This window comes from Akebia trifoliata, unplaced genomic scaffold, assembly GCF_017979445.1.
Source record: "Akebia trifoliata isolate Shusen 1 unplaced genomic scaffold, ASM1797944v1 Contig00580, whole genome shotgun sequence".
Lineage (NCBI taxonomy): Eukaryota > Viridiplantae > Streptophyta > Magnoliopsida > Ranunculales > Lardizabalaceae > Akebia > Akebia trifoliata.
The window spans coordinates 21,872-39,768 of record NW_028237117.1 but is presented as its reverse complement, the minus strand read 5'-3'; the positions used below and the strand labels follow the sequence as shown (position 1 = coordinate 39,768).

Below are 17,897 nucleotides of genomic sequence, written 5' to 3'. Positions count from 1 at the left end.
GCATGTCTTCTAATTGCAACAGAGTGGTTGATAGTTTAGTAAAGGATGGATCGAACGTGGATAGCATGTCTTCTCATCCAAAAGGATGCAAAGACTGGAAGGGCTCGTGGGCTCAATCCCACATCTCATAGAGAGGAGGAATACCATGGATGATAAGGGATAACTAACTCTACAGCTCAACGGAATGGGAAAGCCATTATTGCTCTGTTTCTTTCTTATTACTCAAAACTGGTTATACAATTGAATAATGATTTTTTATCTGGAATGTATATCAAATACGGGCAACAAGAGCCTATTAATATGGTAACATACATTTTCGTTTCCTCATAAAAGCATCCATAGGATCTGGTTCTGTCTGTTGCAAAATTTTCTTCCTTTTAGTCAACTGCTCTGAGCCCAATTTAGAGAAAGATGTTTGGATTCCTTGATGTGTGGGCACAGAATAAAACCCCAAAAGAGTTCAATGGCTGTAGATTGATCCAAGAGGAAGGGGAGTTTATTACCAAATTCAGGGATGGATGGCCCTAGAGAAGTCGGTTAAGAGAATAGGAAAATGAAGAATAGATGATAGATAAATTTGGAAGAACACTAACACTCTTTTTCCCAGAGATAGTTGAAAGGGATCCGTTTGCAATTCAAACTTTTTGTCTACCAAAACAAATGAATACATGTGTCATGTGGTCCGAAGCACCTGAATCGATAATCCATGAAAATTTTCCAACTCATCCTAAGGAATCGAGATCCTTTTTGAGGAAGCAAATAATCAATGTAGGCATGCATGTCATGAGTCATTATATGAGCCTGAGCCAAGTGAATGCCAATTGATGGTATACTCACAGTAGTGGATGCATTATATGCAGTAGATAACCTTGGTCTGGAACTAATCAGGACAACCAAGTCCCTACTTGGCTCCTTAATATGCCTTGTCCTACCATACCATAATGTGTACACTTCAATTTTTCCTTGCCTTTGTTGAATTTTTTCCATCCATTTAGCTACTTTTTGGGGGACATGTAGTAGATGCAAGTGTTGACTGATCAAGGATTGAAATGTCACATAGATGCAGCATGAGCATAGACTTGGCTGAGTGTAAGCAACTCTTCTATACTTGATAACTGCAGTCTTGACTCTTAGTTACCAAAAGTGTTTTGTATTTATTTTATAATATCCAAGTGCCCAAGGACCTCAACCCCTTTGTGCAATCCTTGAGAGTTGTGGCCACTACTGACTTCTGGTGTGACAAATCACGATGATCCGGTGGGTCCCTTGAAATCATAATATTTGTGATCTAGATTAATGCATTTAAATCTGTTTTGTAATTCCAAGTCTGGACCTGAGGATCACAAGCCCCTCATGTGGCACTTATGACCATATTAATGCATTGTCCAAAAATTTGTATCCTCCGAATTGTTCCTAGGCTTGTTGATTTTGGACAGTTGCTGTTCTTTCTCTTTTCCTGACTTTGAGGCTCTAAATCTATGTAAAAAAGAGTGTTCCATGTTCTAAAAGTTTACATCGTTCGACACATGCTGAGAAAATTTACTGAAGAAATCTTTGATTCGTTCAAGTATTTTATTTGGCCTTATATATATGGACTTCTCTAACCTCAGCCCACGGTTGAGGCTCTCCATCAAACAGCCAGTTGAGACGCTAGGGATTCCCGAGAAAAATGTATCTCTAAAAATGTATCCCTAGAAAGGAACTGATCTCTAAGAAAATTGTGTTTTTCCTCTTATCTCAACTGTCTGTTTGATGGAGAGCCTTAACCTTGGGTTGAGGCTAGTGTTTTCCTATTTATGTAGTGTACATGTTTTTAATGTACATTGGACTATCTAAATTTGTTCTTTCTATACTATAAACTTAGCATGAACTAATGTAGTCTATAAAGGTAACTCCCTACTAAGGAAGTAAACTAAATGGACATGTAGCTCTATCAGATTTGTGAAGATTAGTGTCTACCACCAACACATCTGTCCTTGTCTTTGTTACATGGATTTTATTCATTGGGTATGTATCAATCCAAACTGAGTGAGCCTTGTTTCGGAGGGTGGGGGGGCTCTCCCTTTATTAATAATCACAACCGTACAAACAAGTAGATAAAGTATTAGAGTTGTAAAAAAAAAATATACGCAGCTCATTTAAAGAGTAATTAAGAGATGACCATCAAAGTACAGTACCCGCATGGAGCCCCAACTTCGAAAGAAACTGTTGCACGGTTAGTCTCTCCCCAACAATTTTGAAAGCAAACCTCCTCAAATAGCTTCAAAGATTCCTTAATCAGTCTCACCATGTGTGTGTACTTCGAAGAAATGGTACAATTTAATTGCGACCAAGGAGTTGGATAAAATAATAATCTTCTTCCATTGATTCTCAGCAGCAGCCCCAAACTATGATTTAGGTCATACAATTCCACAAGTTGCTGTCTTCATGATTACTTGGCCCATGCACTGTTTAAAAACCACCCTTTTCTGTGTTTGGATTTATTGCTGAGTAAAAACAAAACTCATTGAATATGGTTTCTCAAACCAAATTATGCTCTTTGAAACTAAATTATTGGAAAACATATAAGCCATTTTGAAAGAAAATGGATTTTTTTTTTTTTTGTTTTTGTTTTTTGATGAGTAAAGGAGAATGGATATCAATACTCTGTAGACAATAGGTATTAATTTCTTATTGTCGTAATGGTTTCTTTTGATCTTTGTAAGTGAGATTCTGTTTTGGTTGGCTGGTAAATTAATATATATGCAAAAAAAAGAAAAAGTAAACACACAGCAGATCTATAGAAATCTTTGACTTTTATTATTTGAGATATGAGATATTTGATTTCAATAGAATAGAAATGGCTGTTTGCTCTCCTAAAATGTTTGATTTGGATTAAAGTGGACAACATTGCGGGAACATTAGATGTGTGTTATGGATCAAGGATGTTGGATAGCATGAGCAAAAAAGAAAACTAGTATGAAATGCTAACTTAGTATAATCAGAAGAGCAATATGTTGGATGTGGAAAGAAATATGGATGATGCAGTGACAATGTGTAGAAGACCAGAAAAGTGGGAATGTTCTCTTTGGAATTTTCCAAATATGCCCATGATTTTGTAGTTTTTTTTTTTCTGGTAAATCAAGGGTATTGTTTGGATAAACGATGCAAATAAGTGTTATCTGGTTGCACATTCAGATGAACAGCCCCATCGTTTCTCTTAATAAGTGGTTTAGATTAACCTCAGTGCTATTGGCTATTGAATTTTTATATCCCATTTTCTATCTGTCTGCATTTGGAATGAGTGCCATTTAATCCTTCAAAATGAAGATGCATCTCACAAAACCATGAAAATGTAGTGCAACTAGTGTCCAGTAATTAGTAGATTGTCTGAAGACTCATCCCACTTACAATAAAGTTGTACCGAAGCTCGTTTATTCTCTCTTTACTGATCCATTCAACTGCAGTTTTTTCAAATCCTTGCGTCCAAATATTGGAGTTTCTCCTTTAACATGTGTTCTTTTGAATGCCCATTAACAGATCATAAAAAATGAAGATCTTGAAGAGTTGAAGGAATTGGGTTCAGGTACATTTGGTACTGTTTATCATGGAAAATGGAGGGGCTCAGATGTTGCCATTAAGCGAATAAAGAAGAGCTGCTTCACTGGTCGATCATCTGAACAAGAGAGATTGGTGAAAGTTCTGTCTTGACTCTTAATTACATTCGTATTATTTATCACACATTTAATTGCAATAATAGAACTCCCTATACATCCCAGTTAAAGAAGAATGAAACCTCATGCTTGTCAGACTTTATACTTACCGCCCCTTTTTTTTTTTTTCATGGTATTTTTCCTATTAAGTTGGGTTGGATTTTTTTTTATAGTATTTAATTGCAATAATAGATAACAAATTATGATTCTCCTCCTAGACTGTTGAATTTTGGCGGGAAGCTGAAATCCTCTCAAAGCTTCACCATCCAAATGTCGTGGCATTTTATGGTGTAGTACAAGATGGTCCAGGGGGGACATTGGCAACCGTAGCTGAGTTCATGGTGGATGGTTCTCTTAGGCATGTTTTACTACGGAAGGATAGGTAATTTTTATTCGCTGGTTCTCCTTTAAAATTAATTATTCCACTTTTGTTCTCTGGCTTGTATTTTTCATGAATTTAATTGTTAGGTATCTTGATCGTCGCAAGCGGCTCATAATTGCGATGGATGCAGCTTTTGGAATGGAATATTTGCATTCTAAGAATATTGTGCATTTCGATTTGAAGTGTGATAATTTACTTGTAAACCTGAAGGATCCTCGACGACCTATTTGCAAGGTGATTGTTATGGTGTTATTTATATTTTTTATTGGTAAAGTTCTCATATAAGATTTTGTTCTTCATCATTTCTGTTGCTGTTGATATAGTAGGATAAATCTCTTCTTTCTTCTTTCTTACTTGGACATGTTTGATACAAAACAAATTAGTGATTGAGAACAAACCCATATGTTTCTAAACAGGTTGGTGATTTTGGCTTGTCAAAAATAAAGCGAAATACATTGGTAACCGGTGGTGTGAGAGGAACCCTACCTTGGATGGCTCCAGAATTATTGAATGGTAGCAGTAGCAAGGTTTCTGAAAAGGTAAACTATCGCTTTTTTTCTTCTTCTCTATATTGTAATTTTTAAGATTTGGTGATAATCTATGTTTCTTGTATACTTTTCCAATTGAGTCATGCTGGAGTGACCTTGAAATACACTCCGTTTCACACTTTTTTTTTTTTTTTTTCATAACCAAGAATTTTATTAGATAAGGACAAGAAGTCCACAGGAAGAACAAAGAAAAGCAAAAACAGCAACGGAAGGAAAGCCAGAAAGAACAGGAAAAAGTAACCAAAAAAACAGCAAGCACCACTAAGCAGCAACCGACAAGGGCTCGTCACATTCTGCTTACAAGATCCCATCTAAATAAGAAATCTTCAAAACAAAAACCCCTAAACTCATGAAACTGCTTGCACCAATAAAACAATAAGCCCACAATGCTAAAGATGATCTCATCCGTCGATTGCTCCTTCCCATCAAAGTTGCGCCCATTTCTCTCTTTCCATAAACCCCAACAGATGACCGGAGATATAAAATTCCGAAGAACCTCTCCTTGCCGACAAAAGCAGTAGACCTCCAACAATTGAGTAAACAACGAATAGACCTCCAACAATCGAGTAAACAACGAATCGGAAAGGGATTACACCAATAGATTGAACACTCTGTGTCACACTTTGCCGACGTGGAGGTGCACACAAAACCATGGATTTTTCACACATCAGCAAAGTGTGAAACGGATTGAATTTCAAGGTCACTCCATTTTCCTTTCCAATTTCCAAATACCATCTTGACCCGTGCTGAAGTTTAATAAGAAGAAAACTTCTCCCTTAGAAGCTTCAAAGCATAACATACTAGCAAAATTTTGAAAATATTTTAAATTTAAATTAGTGTTTCCTAAGAAATTTAAAATCATGAAATTGGATGGGTTGATTAATGTTCAAATTTTTTCCCTCTTTTGTGGCAAGGATACATGAAGTATTAATACCCAGTTTTTGTTTATTGGTTGGTAGGTTGATGTATTCTCTTTCGGTATTGTGTTATGGGAAATTCTCACTGGCGAGGAGCCTTATGCCAACATGCATTATGGTGCAATTATAGGTATTTTCCTGAGCATTTCTTTCCATCTCTTATGTTTTGTATTTTTGTAAGAATTGGACATTTGAGGTTGAATCTTTAGCTCAATTGAGTGGTCCACCATTTCAAAAGCTGGTCCTCAAGTCTGGCTTACATACCCAAAAGCCAAACAAGTAAACAGCATTTGCCGTGTTGTCTGCTATAGATTATAAACCATTCCTACTGTCTACAAATCAGTATCTTCACCTTCCTATAAAGTAAGCTTTGTGGAGTTCGTTATTCAAGGACCCATTTTTTTTCCTTCATGTAGGAGGTATTGTAAGTAACACATTGAGGCCACCAGTGCCAAACTACTGTGACACTGAATGGAAAGCGCTAATGGAGCAGTGTTGGGCCCCTGATCCTGTCGGTCGGCCATCATTTACGGAAATAGCCAGTCGTTTACGTATAATGACTGCATCTACGCCCAGCCAACCTAAACCTCCTCAGGGTTGTCAGGCAACCAAATGACATTATGATGACACCTACTTCCCACACTCCAATTAATATTTATTATTATTTATGTGTATAACTTGCAAGTTTGAGCCTATTATATTAGTAGGGAAAATTGGTTCTTGTAAGAGGTATTTGCTGTGAAATTTGTGAGTATTAAGAGTTGGGTCCGTACAATTATTCTCGGATTATCTGTTTGTGTTTATGAAAAACCTCAAGAAAAATTATCATTGTATGTTTGATCTTATCCATAGAAATATAATCTGATTTTGTTTCTGGTCCTAATGGCCAAGAACTGCTGTCTTTCAACTGTTTTATATAATTTTAAGTCCATAAACATATATACTTTCGTAGATCGATTTGCAACAAAGAACTTTTTGGTTTAAATATTGTTGCTAGAGGTGTATTTAATTAATTAAATTACTGGGCCAGTCACATTTTCCAAATGTTTATCAACAGGACCTTATACCCGTTTTGGTATTTAATTTATGGTTTGCCTATGTGCCCTAAACCTTGGGAATAAGCATTTGTGGGTATTTTGGTATATAAAAAAAAATTTAAGGGTATTTTTGGTATAAAATTTAATTTTCAAAGTGTATTTCTGCACTTTAAGGGTACACGTTAACAAGACCCTTAAATTTTTATTTTTATTTTTTAAATATTTCAAATTTAATACTTTAGATTTATTTTGTTCTTGAAAAAAAACATTAATAGAACCACGTAACTTGGACAAGTTTTAATTGACTCGGTAAGCTTGCAAGTTGACTAAACGAGTTAGTTCAATAGTCCTCAAGGGAAGAGTCAACTCAAAATCCAATTGAGTTCAACCAAGTTGAAATTCATTTGTGTAGAATCAACTTTCGCTGACTGATTTTCTTTTAAATTAAAAAAAAAAAAAATTCTTTTATTTCTTCCTCAAAATCAATCATCTTCAACCTTAAATTACTCGGAATTTGAACTCAAGATAAGAATTTTTTTTACATAAATAATTAAATTTTGTAAGAATATCTAAGTTTTTCTACAAAAATTCAAGACTAAGGCATGGTTGAATGGATTAAAACTAGGGGTGCACATTGGATTGGGTAAATCTGGGATCCGAAGCTTTTGGATTGGATTGGTTCGGACTAAACACACCCACGGTTCGGGTACGGATTGAAGAAAAAAAAAATCCGATTAATTTGATTCGGTTCCGGATTAGGATATAATAGAACCGAACCAATCCGAAAATTGAACCAATTATATATATATATATATATAGGGTCACGTTCCTAAGACTCATATTGAGACTCACATTGCGACACACCGTTTTGTCTTATATGGGCAAAAATATTTGGAATGAGCTGATTTTTTGTGAGGATGATCTCTGTGATGAGGGGATCATCCTGGAAAAAAATCATCACATTCCAAAACTTCTAACCCCATCAAAATTGATTTACAAAAATTGGACGGTCTATAATTTTTCAACAAAAATTGGACGGTCTAGAAGTTTCATAATGAGCTGATTTTTGGCAAGGATGATCTCCTCACCATAGAGATCATCCTCACAAAAAATCAGCCCATTCCAAATATTTTTGCCCATATAAGACAAAACGGTGTGTCGCAATGTGAGTCCCAATATGAGTCTTAGGAACGCTGTTCATATATATATAATATATATATATATATGAACAGCGTTCCTAAGACTCATATTGGGACTCACATTGCGACACACCTATATATGAACAGCGTTCCTAAGACTCATATTGGGACTCACATTGCGACACACCGTTTTGTTCATATATATATATATATATATATATATATGAACAGCGTTCCTAAGACTCATATTGGGACTCACATTGCGACACACCGTTTTGTCTTATATGGGCAAAAATATTTGGAATGGGCTGATTTTTTGTGAGGATGATCTCTATGGTGAGGAGATCATCCTTGCCAAAAATCAGCTCATTATGAAACTTCTAGACCGTCCAATTTTTGTTGAAAAATTATAGACCGTCCAATTTTTGTAAATCAATTTTGATGGGGTTAGAAGTTTTAGAATGGGATGATTTTTTTCCAGGATGATCCCCTCATCACAGAGATCATCCTCACAAAAAATCAGCTCATTCCAAACATTTTTGCCCATATAAGACAAAACGGTGTGTCGCAATGTGAGTCTCAATATGAGTCTTAGGAACGTGACCCTATATATATATATCTATATAATTATTTAAAAAATAAAATTTTCGATTTTTTATTTCTTTCCTCTTTTTCCTTTTAATTTTTTTATTATCCCAAAGTCCACATTTAAAAAAAGTCCTACTTGTTTTTAAGGTTTGAAGATTGGAAGAGATAGAATGCTTGGATTGAGGAAGAAGGTATCTATCTTCAATAAGTATGAGAACCGAAAACCGATCCGAACCAAGATTAGATTGGATTGGTTCGGTTTCAAATTTGTAGAACCGATCATGTTTGGTTTGGTTTCAATTTTGTCAAAATTCAAATCAATCCGAACCATGTGCACCCCTAATTAAAACCACCACCACCGATATATCATCCGAGATTTTCAAAATCTTGGTAGAAACATCTCTTATATTGATTATACCGTACATATTAATGTGAATGATAGATGATGATTCATGTTAAATATTTGAGCGAAGACGGAGAAATGACTCCAACAGACACTCTCTTAAAGTAGAGCTTAAAAGAGTAATTTTGCTACTTTCTAGTGTTCTCAAACTTATGGCATACCTCTTGACTTCGGTCTTGCATGAAAGACTTGACTTAAAATGAACTGAACACCCTATCATCAAATTCATGACAAAACTCATGACTTTTTTTTTTTTTTTCTTATTGATATCTTTTTCTTTTAAGTTAATGAACTTCAAGTAGTTTCTCTTCAGCCCATCATCTTCAACCTCTTTTTTTGGAAATATTCCTTGTTTTTATTCCCACTAAAAACCTATAATCTTCATCCCCCCCCTCAAAAAATTAAAAAAAAAAAAAACCCCATGTTATTCTTGAGGTTTAAAGGTTCAAGGAGATAGTATCTTTAGGTTAAAAATGAGAGTAAAAGATTTTACCTGAGTAGTCCAAGAGGAATAATTTTGGGGAAAATCAAGGTGTTTTTGGGGCAAAGTTTCAATTGAAAAAAGAGGGCATTTCAATCATTTTATATTAGTCTCTCATGAAAGATCAAAATCAAGAGCATAACAACTCAGTTAAAAAAAAAAAAAAAACCTTGAATATCTATAATTTTAAACAAAACCTCTATCCAAAAGACTTGGGAGTATATTAGACTAATCATGCTCCTCCATTCCCCACCGTCATTCCAAACTGTCTCAACAAGGTTCATGCGAAGCGATGACAGTGTTTTGGGTACACTACTACATACATTCAAATGGGTACCTTCGATTATTATTTTTATTTATTTATTTATTCTGCTATACTGAATAAATGTTGTTATAAAAGCTTTAAAAAATAAGTTCAATTATGGTGTAATCATTATATTACAAGTTTTGGGGCATTGTTAAAAGTCCAAAAACTTACCCAAAATAAAGGACAAAAATACCATTCTATGTTTGGAATTGTTAGTTTGAAAATGAGATGTTACAATGTTAATTACCACAAAAAAAAATGTTATTTTGTATCAAATAAAACAATAAAGGGCCATTTCTCAAAAATCAAAACCATATATATTCATCATCATCTAACCTTATTCCACATATGTTGGGAACGGCAACACAAAACTAATCTCGTCGTTCAACTCTAACCTTGAGCCATATCTACTGTATATTGTAACAAATAATTGACCTACTTTCTTCCTCGTCAATCTTGGAGTAGTTTCCCGGCAAGGATGCTTATATAACTTGCTTGCAGAGGTTCTCTTTCTCGAGTGTGTGTGTGTAATCGAGATACTAAATCACTTTGTTCTTGTCTACTCCTTTGGGAATCTTGTTCTTCAATAATCCTTTTTCTACTAATGTTTTTAGCTTCTGGGCCTTCCTAGCATTTAGCTTTCTCTTCAAAACCATCATCCATCATCGTCATTGTTGCAATACGTTTTGCCTTGTAAACCTGCCAAATGGGTGAAAATATATATTAAAATCAACTAGTTATTGGCAATTGATCAGTTTTTTTTTTTTTTTTTAACAATAAATTATTACAAATAATTAAACCACATTCAACTTCACGATACGTAAATGACTATTTCATGATACATTGTAACAGATCGAACTTTGATCATCACACTTCATCATAGGGAGTACTATAACCATATTCACCATTGCCCCATAAATGATTCTCAACTTGCCAACCATGAAGCAACTTTTATTTCTCGTAGCTTTTGTTTGTATTTGATAAAGTCAGGATTAAGTGAAAACCTCAGGATCCTGTAAAGCTAGAATTCACTAAAACCTATAAAGATGTTACACAGCCTTATCTCCTAGAAATACAGAATCAGCTCCATTCTTAAGATGCATTCGGATAAGGGGCTGACAAAGTCACCAGTGTGACTTGTTTTAATTATGTGGCAAAGATGGGTTTTGAACCCATATCCTTGGTAATTCACTACAGACTTCACCAACTTTGCAAGCTGGGACATAATATCAGTTGGAACAAAGACAAGTCTTGCCTACTACTCCTATGTTGTTATTTGTGGAACACATGCAAAATGCTCACAACCAACCCATCAACCATCTTTGAGGATGGAATTATACAATCAGTTAAGTCTTTTTGGACAAAAGATATCATTGGCGAATCCCCAATCAACTGAAGGTTACGACTGCACTACCCACCCTGCATTACACGTTTCCCATATATGCATGCAGGGAGAACGGGATCTTCCCATTCTTTCATTCCAGTGGCAAGTACACAAATATTGACAGGAGCAACCAATGATATTAATCCAGATTCCAACTAATGATACACGTTTCCCATATATGCATGCTGAGCATCTTTTTGAGTCAGGTTAGAACTATTCTTTTTCAAAACTTAGCCTGAAAAATGTAAAATTCCAGTTTGAGTGCATTAATATTTATATTTTTAGGGTGAAGCGAAAAACATCTGAGTTAAATTACAAAAATTAGGGACTGAAATCAAGGGGCATCCCATCGGCTTGAGAATATTTCAAATATTAACCAAAAGTTGGATGGGGTTATCTCCAAATACCTAGGAGATTAAGAAGCTTGAGCTCACTATTTCAGTTTGACCTCCTCCTTGGGGTCCGCTTCAAAATTCCAATTCTCTAATAAGTAATTAGAACTAGAAAACAAGAAAACTTTCTATGTTTAGAAAGCTTTCTATATTTCTGTTATAAATAGGGACTTTAGTGGTGTTAGGCTCCTCATCATCTATCATTTCTTCCTTCCAACCCACCTTTCACTTCTGCACAATTGTTCCAATTGCAAGTGTTGCAATTTGAAATTTGTGTTCGGCGAATCCAGTTTTTCTTTGTTTAAGATATCCACTATGAAGAACCAGAGTAGAAGAATTTATACAAAGATTAATGCCCAGATATTTAAAGATGAAAATTTTGAGATGGTTAAAAAACAAAACATGACAAGAACAAGAAGATGGTGGTGCTGTCGTATATTAATGACGGTATTATATTTGATATCTTTACTAGAATCCCAGTTCATATTACAATTATAGGTCTTTTGGATCTAGAATGCTAGTGTTAGACAGTAATTCACGGTGGAGACAAATTGATGAAATTTTAATAAAATTAATAGGAAAATTATGGAGAGGACAAATTGTTATTATTTGAGTAGTATACTGAAACGTGAACTTGAGGGAGCACATATTTTTTTATGGATGTAATTGAGAAAAATAAAATTGTGTCCTACAACACCTTAGACAACACCCCGTAGAACATCTAGAGATTCGGGGATTTCTCTCCTTTGCTTTTTGTTTTGTTTTTTTAAGCTTCAAATTTTATTAATCAATAAAAGGAAAAAAATAAAAAGAGGCTGAGGTAGCCCCCATGCAAAGAGAACAGAAAAAAGAAGAAACGCACATACAATAATGAAGACCGAACTGCGGAGGATGGTGAAGGTTAAGAGAATAAATAGAAGCTTTTGCTTTGATGGATCTCATATTCGCGTTGACAGACTCGTCTCTTTAAAAAACTAATATTATTTTGTATTAGTTTTTGTTAAAGCACTGTTAATGGCTTGTTTAAGTATTTTTGCTTACCTTTAGTAATTTTTTATTCTTTTTTTTTCCTTTTACAATTAATTCCTTGTCGATGGAAATCTTTATTTGTAAGTTTTGGGATTAAAATTTAATATTGGAAACATAGGTGTACTGATTTACAGTTATGGATTTATAATTTTGATTCTTATTTTCTTCATTTGTGTTACTATTTTGAATAAGTTAAATTAGAAACATTTGATATCTCTGTTTTGGGACTCAAAACTCAAAAGCCATTGTTTGTGACTGTTGTGGTCAAATTATGGTAAGGAAGATCACATAGTTGGTCCCCACCATGGATGTACCTTATGAGCAGGGCATGTGCCACGTGGCATAATTTATTTTATACGGTCTTCGGATTGGATAGGATAGGGTCTTTGGTATGGCCCTTGAGACAAGAGAGTTCTATCCCTAGGATTTTGGCTGATCCAACCACACCTACCACCTACTTGCAATGATCGAAGGTACAGCTCTCTCAAATTGGTCTAGTCAGTGGATTGAACCAACGGATCGGGAACGTAGAAGAGATTGAATTGGAGGGTCATTAAACCAACTAAATATCTTCTTGTGATACATGAAATTATAGATGAGAGTTGACTAGTCATGCGAATTTATAGTAAAATTAATTATAAGTTACACATCATTTGGAGATGACAGTTATTTCTTGATGATGGAGAGTGCAAACATAACACTATTGAGTCACATAAGAAAGGTAGATCTCACAAGTGTAGATATGATGATACAAAGTACAACATCATATTTCTAATTTATATATAAACACTCAAATACAAAACCAATTGCAAGCATCACTCAAGTACTACCTGTGTAACAAAGCTCACAGCCAAGCCTCGTCTGCCAGTTCTTGCAGTATGCCCCACCCGGTGAACATAGTCCCGTGGATACCTGCAATGAATTGGAAATAAAGTCTTGTCATGCAGACATTTTTGGCATAATTACAAAAGTTACGGAGGAATAGTCGTTAAAAATTATAACCTTGGAATATCAGAGTTAATAACAAGATCAACCGTTGGAATATCTAAACCAAAACTGGCTTATCTGTTGCCAGCAATACAGGAACTTGGCCCGATTTGAACCGATGTAACGCAGAAAGCCGCAGAGACTGGGACTTGTGGGAATGAAATGCAACGACTGTCTGATCAAGCTCTTCCAATAATAAACTCAGAAGATGACAACTCCTGTTTCCACATTGTAAGAATGAGTCAAAAATTAGAGAGCTGTGATTGGCACCGCAACATTTACTTATTACACCCAATTTCTTAAATTATTTATCACACCCTAGTTAAAGATTAAAACACACCATTCAAATATTACAAAAGTTTGGTTCAAGTTATTACTTCAAAATTACAAAGATTTATAACACATTAAGTTGTTTACAATTAGGATTAGGCTCATATAAAATCCTAAATCTAACAAATGGAAATCTAAACAGAAAGAAAGAGAGTTTCTATAGGCACCCCAACTTTTACTATTTTTCTCAACCACTGACTCATTTTTATTAATTGGGATGTAATAAGTAAAAGTCGGGGCACCAATACCAGCCCTCTAAACTTACCAATAAAGCATTCCATTTAGGAATCTATTACCACCTGTGTTTCTTGTAATATAAAAAAGAAAAAAAGAAATCTTTTTGCAAGATTATAAGAAACTATACTTCATTTTTCTTTTTCTTTTTTTTTTCTTTTTTTTTTGATAAATTATAAGAAATTGTACTCATACTCAAAACATAGATAGGGCACCCTTTCAGTGGTGTTTGATAAGAGAAATAATGGGTCTTGTTTAAACAACGACAAGTGTGACAAACATGAGTTACCACACACTACCTGCTGAAGGCAGATTCACCACAAAGAAAAAGAGCATACAATATGCAGACAAATCAAGTAAAATTAAAATGTATAGTTTATGTACATAAAATGTATACCTGCAAGTGGAAACAAATATGATGGCTGAGAGAATCCCCATGTCCTCCATTTTCGACAAAATGTGAAGGAGGTAAACCCCCTTTACATTTTTGGGAACAAAAACATATTGTTGTTTGAGAGATTCAACTGTTTTAAATCCCTCGTACGCCTCATAAAAGTATGCCTTATTTGCAGAAAGGTCAAGCAACATTTGTAGATCACTTGTCATTGTTGCAGAAAACAGAAGCGTTTGTCGATCTTAGGGCAAGCACTAAAATATCACTCTCAATTCCTCCTCAAAACCAGCATCCAAAACCCCATCTGCTTCGTCCAAAACTAGAAACTAAGGCAAATAAAAATAAAAAAAATAAACTTCATGCATCAAATAAATAACATTCAAGATTATCTATTGTAGTTGCAATAAAATTGTAGTTACATTGTAAAAATTGCACAAATAGAAGAACACAGCAACAGAAAGAAAGAAAATTGTATTTCACTTCTGAACATCTCTATTAGTAACAAGGACATTTTTATATGTAACTTATAAGAAATTATTGAGAAGTTCAAAAACAAGTAGTGAAAGTTTAAAATAATTGTTCTATTTATTTTGACCCAAGAAATAAAGAGATACTTAGAAGTATGTCAACATTCATGTTGATATATTATTAGCATATACGTATTTTTCAACTAAACCTATCAAATTTCTATAAATGGGTCAATTTGCATCAATTCTAAAGTTTTATATCCGCATAAAAGCATTTTTATCACTATGGTCCAAACTCTTCAAGGGTTTTGGATGTTTTTTGGGACTTAATGTTAAGGTGGGAGATTATTATGTCCTGAGAGTAACTAGACTTGCTTAATTTTCATTATGTGGCTCAAGCTTGCTATAAAGTAATAATTGTGAACATTAGTGCCTTTATGTCAAGTAGGTCAACTCAACCTCTCTAGTTAGGGCTGTCGACGGATAGGTATCCAATCGGATAGTACTATATCCGAATTTGAATCCGAAAAAAAGACAATGATATCCGAATTTGAATTCGAATCCGATCGGATATCACTAACAAACATTCGAATTCGAATTTGAAAAATGAATCAGATATCCGATCCGATAAAAAAATCTTATAAAATACCATCATTCTCAATCTGTAAAAAAAAAAAAAATCGATTTTCATTTTTTTTTAATCTTCCAACTATTTCAGTCTTAAAATCAGATAAAATGGGGTTTTATTGTGTGTGTGTGTATGTGAGAGAGAGAGAGAAGCTTGTCGATCGGAAAAGACGATGGTGGAGCTCGTACAGTAAAAAAAAATAGGATTTTACCGAGAGAGAGAGAGAGAGAGAGAAAATGTGTACCTGGATGCTCGCCGGCCGAAGAAGACGGTGGGCATGGAACTCGTACAGTCGAAACCCACTCTCACCAATCTTTCATGGTTGCTGGTTCTTGCGTGTTGAGACTTGAGAGAAGATAAAGGTGTAAGTTATATTTTGTTGTATAACATGAATACACAGCACTTTATATATACATATATAAACTTTTGTTGTAAAACATGAATACATAATATATATATTATATCGGAGCAAATATTATCAGATCGGATTTAGCAACATCCGAATTCATATCCGAAACTCATTCGAATTTTAAAATAACATCCGAATCCGATATCCGAAAATTTCGGATAATATTCGATTTTTCGAATTCGGATTCGGATTCGGATTCGGATTCGGATTTCGGCTATCCATTGACACCCCTATCTCAAGTCCCAATGTATGATTGTTTTACCTTTTCTTGAAATACAATGGTTACACTGATCAGAAAAAAAAAAATGATGCATACATACCAAGTACGGCGTCTTGATCCAACATGGGTACAAAGGGTCCAATTAACCAAAAATCAAAAAATAGGATTCATGGACATAAAATAATATTTAGAACAAATCGACATAAAATAATATTTAGAACAAATCGAAACAAAGTAATATTTTTGGCATGATAATAAAGGCATAAATAGATTATTTGGTAAGATATCTAGCATACATGCATACATATATTGACAAGAAAATTAAACATAATAAATGTTGTATTTGTCACAAAAAAAAAAAAAAAAAATCGGTCGAAAAAAAAGGTGCCAGTTTACTAAGTTGGCTAAAGACTAAGTGTTGATACCACGACCTAGGTTCAAAACCCGTCTCATGACGCGCGCACACATACAATTTAAATGATATAGCTCACAATCTACGATAAATGTTATGGATTTTTTCATAACTCTGTGGACATGCCGACATAACTTTTACCAAAAGATAACAATTAAGGTGAAGCATAGTGTAAAAACAAAATACTTTATGATAAAATCATCCATTTCGTAAGTTCATTATAAAAAATAGTCCACACAAAATCGCTATAACATTTAGAAATTAATCACCTTTGTTTTGGAGAACACTTGGAATATCCGGATTCTCCTCAAGAACCTTGACCCTCCCTAGGGTCGCGATCACAACATGTGGGCGTTGCATCAATGCTTCGCCTGGTTGATCATATCCATGCCTCCAACAACCACAGCACAACGTAAATGCAAGCACAATCCAAGTGCCCTAAATTGCTCTGCCAACTGATACGTGAGTTCCCTCGTTGGGGTCAAGACCAACGTGAACACACCGTAGGGATCTTCGGCAAGCCAGTTCAATACAGGAAGCGCGAATGAAGCTGTCTTCCCACTACCGGTCTGAGCTAACCTTAGAAATTCATTTCCTTCAAGAATTCGAGGGATGCAATGTTATTGAACTAAGTAGGTTTCTTCGTGCCGAGCTCCTTATAGGTCTAAATCGCCCATTTTGAAAGATCAAGATTAGAGAAACTATGAGAACTTGGATCGATTTTTCAATTTTTTTGGTTTTGAGATGATTAGGGTTTTCAAAGGGTTTTGCGATGAATTTCTTGGAGAATAGAGGGAAATATTCATCAACTAGGGTTTGTTCATCCATTATACCTCTGAAATTTTGAGAGATCTTGATAGCAACTGAAAAATTCCTGTCAAATTTTAACAATAATTAAATGGATGAAAAATAATTACAATTGGAAAAAAATAAAAATAAAGCTTACCCTATAATTCTTGAAAAAGGGCTTTGAAGATGAGGGGTTTTCACAATAAGACGATAATGATTTCTTAGAGCCTGTTTTGATGCAGGAGCCAAAAGTACTTAGGAAATAAGTATTGCCTGAAGTACTGTCGGAAGGAGTTGAATAAGCGTTGTGTGTTTGGATCCAGGTTCTAAGAAGTACTGTTAGAAGTACTTCTAACAGAGTTATGTGTTTGGGAACTATTCTAAATTCTGATAAAATGACCAAAATGCCCTTATAAGTACTAGTTAATGTTTTCAACATTATAAGTCAACTAATTATGCTCTAAAAAATAACAAACTAACAATTACTGTTTTAATCCATAAAAACGTTATACTATCATTTTAAACTTAAAATATACTTCTTTTTTTACAAAAATTCGACAAAACCACCCCTAAAAACTGGACATATTAAAAAAAACCATATCATACATACAACTATATGAAGATTTCCTAAATCCATTTACCTCTTCCATTTATTCAATCCTAAACATATTAAATATCCAAAAATATATGCCCGTTGAATAGCAGATTGAGTAAATAAAGTAAATAAA

At 34.5% G+C, this 17,897-nt stretch overlaps 1 protein-coding gene and 1 pseudogene across 2 annotated transcripts; one reads left to right on the top strand and one right to left on the bottom strand.

Annotated features, from left to right (window-relative positions):
- Positions 1 to 3,508: 3,508 nt before the first annotated feature.
- Positions 3,509 to 6,414, top strand: LOC147381310 (RAF-like serine/threonine-protein kinase 20). The gene is made up of 6 exons (XM_086430599.1): positions 3,509 to 3,672; positions 3,911 to 4,074; positions 4,161 to 4,308; positions 4,491 to 4,613; positions 5,582 to 5,669; positions 5,956 to 6,414. Exons 2-6 carry the CDS (start codon positions 4,031 to 4,033, stop codon positions 6,153 to 6,155), a joined length of 603 nt encoding a protein of 200 aa, XP_086286725.1. The 5' UTR covers positions 3,509 to 3,672; positions 3,911 to 4,030; the 3' UTR covers positions 6,156 to 6,414.
- Positions 6,415 to 9,697: 3,283 nt separating this feature from the next.
- On the bottom strand, positions 9,698 to 17,313 carry LOC147381309 (DEAD-box ATP-dependent RNA helicase 36-like; annotated as a pseudogene). The gene is made up of 5 exons (XR_015174666.1): positions 16,650 to 17,313; positions 14,248 to 14,570; positions 13,302 to 13,504; positions 13,130 to 13,211; positions 9,698 to 10,193 (listed from the first exon to the last, which is right to left on the bottom strand). The product of XR_015174666.1 is annotated as a DEAD-box ATP-dependent RNA helicase 36-like (transcript).
- Between the last annotated feature and the right edge of the window lie 584 nt (positions 17,314 to 17,897).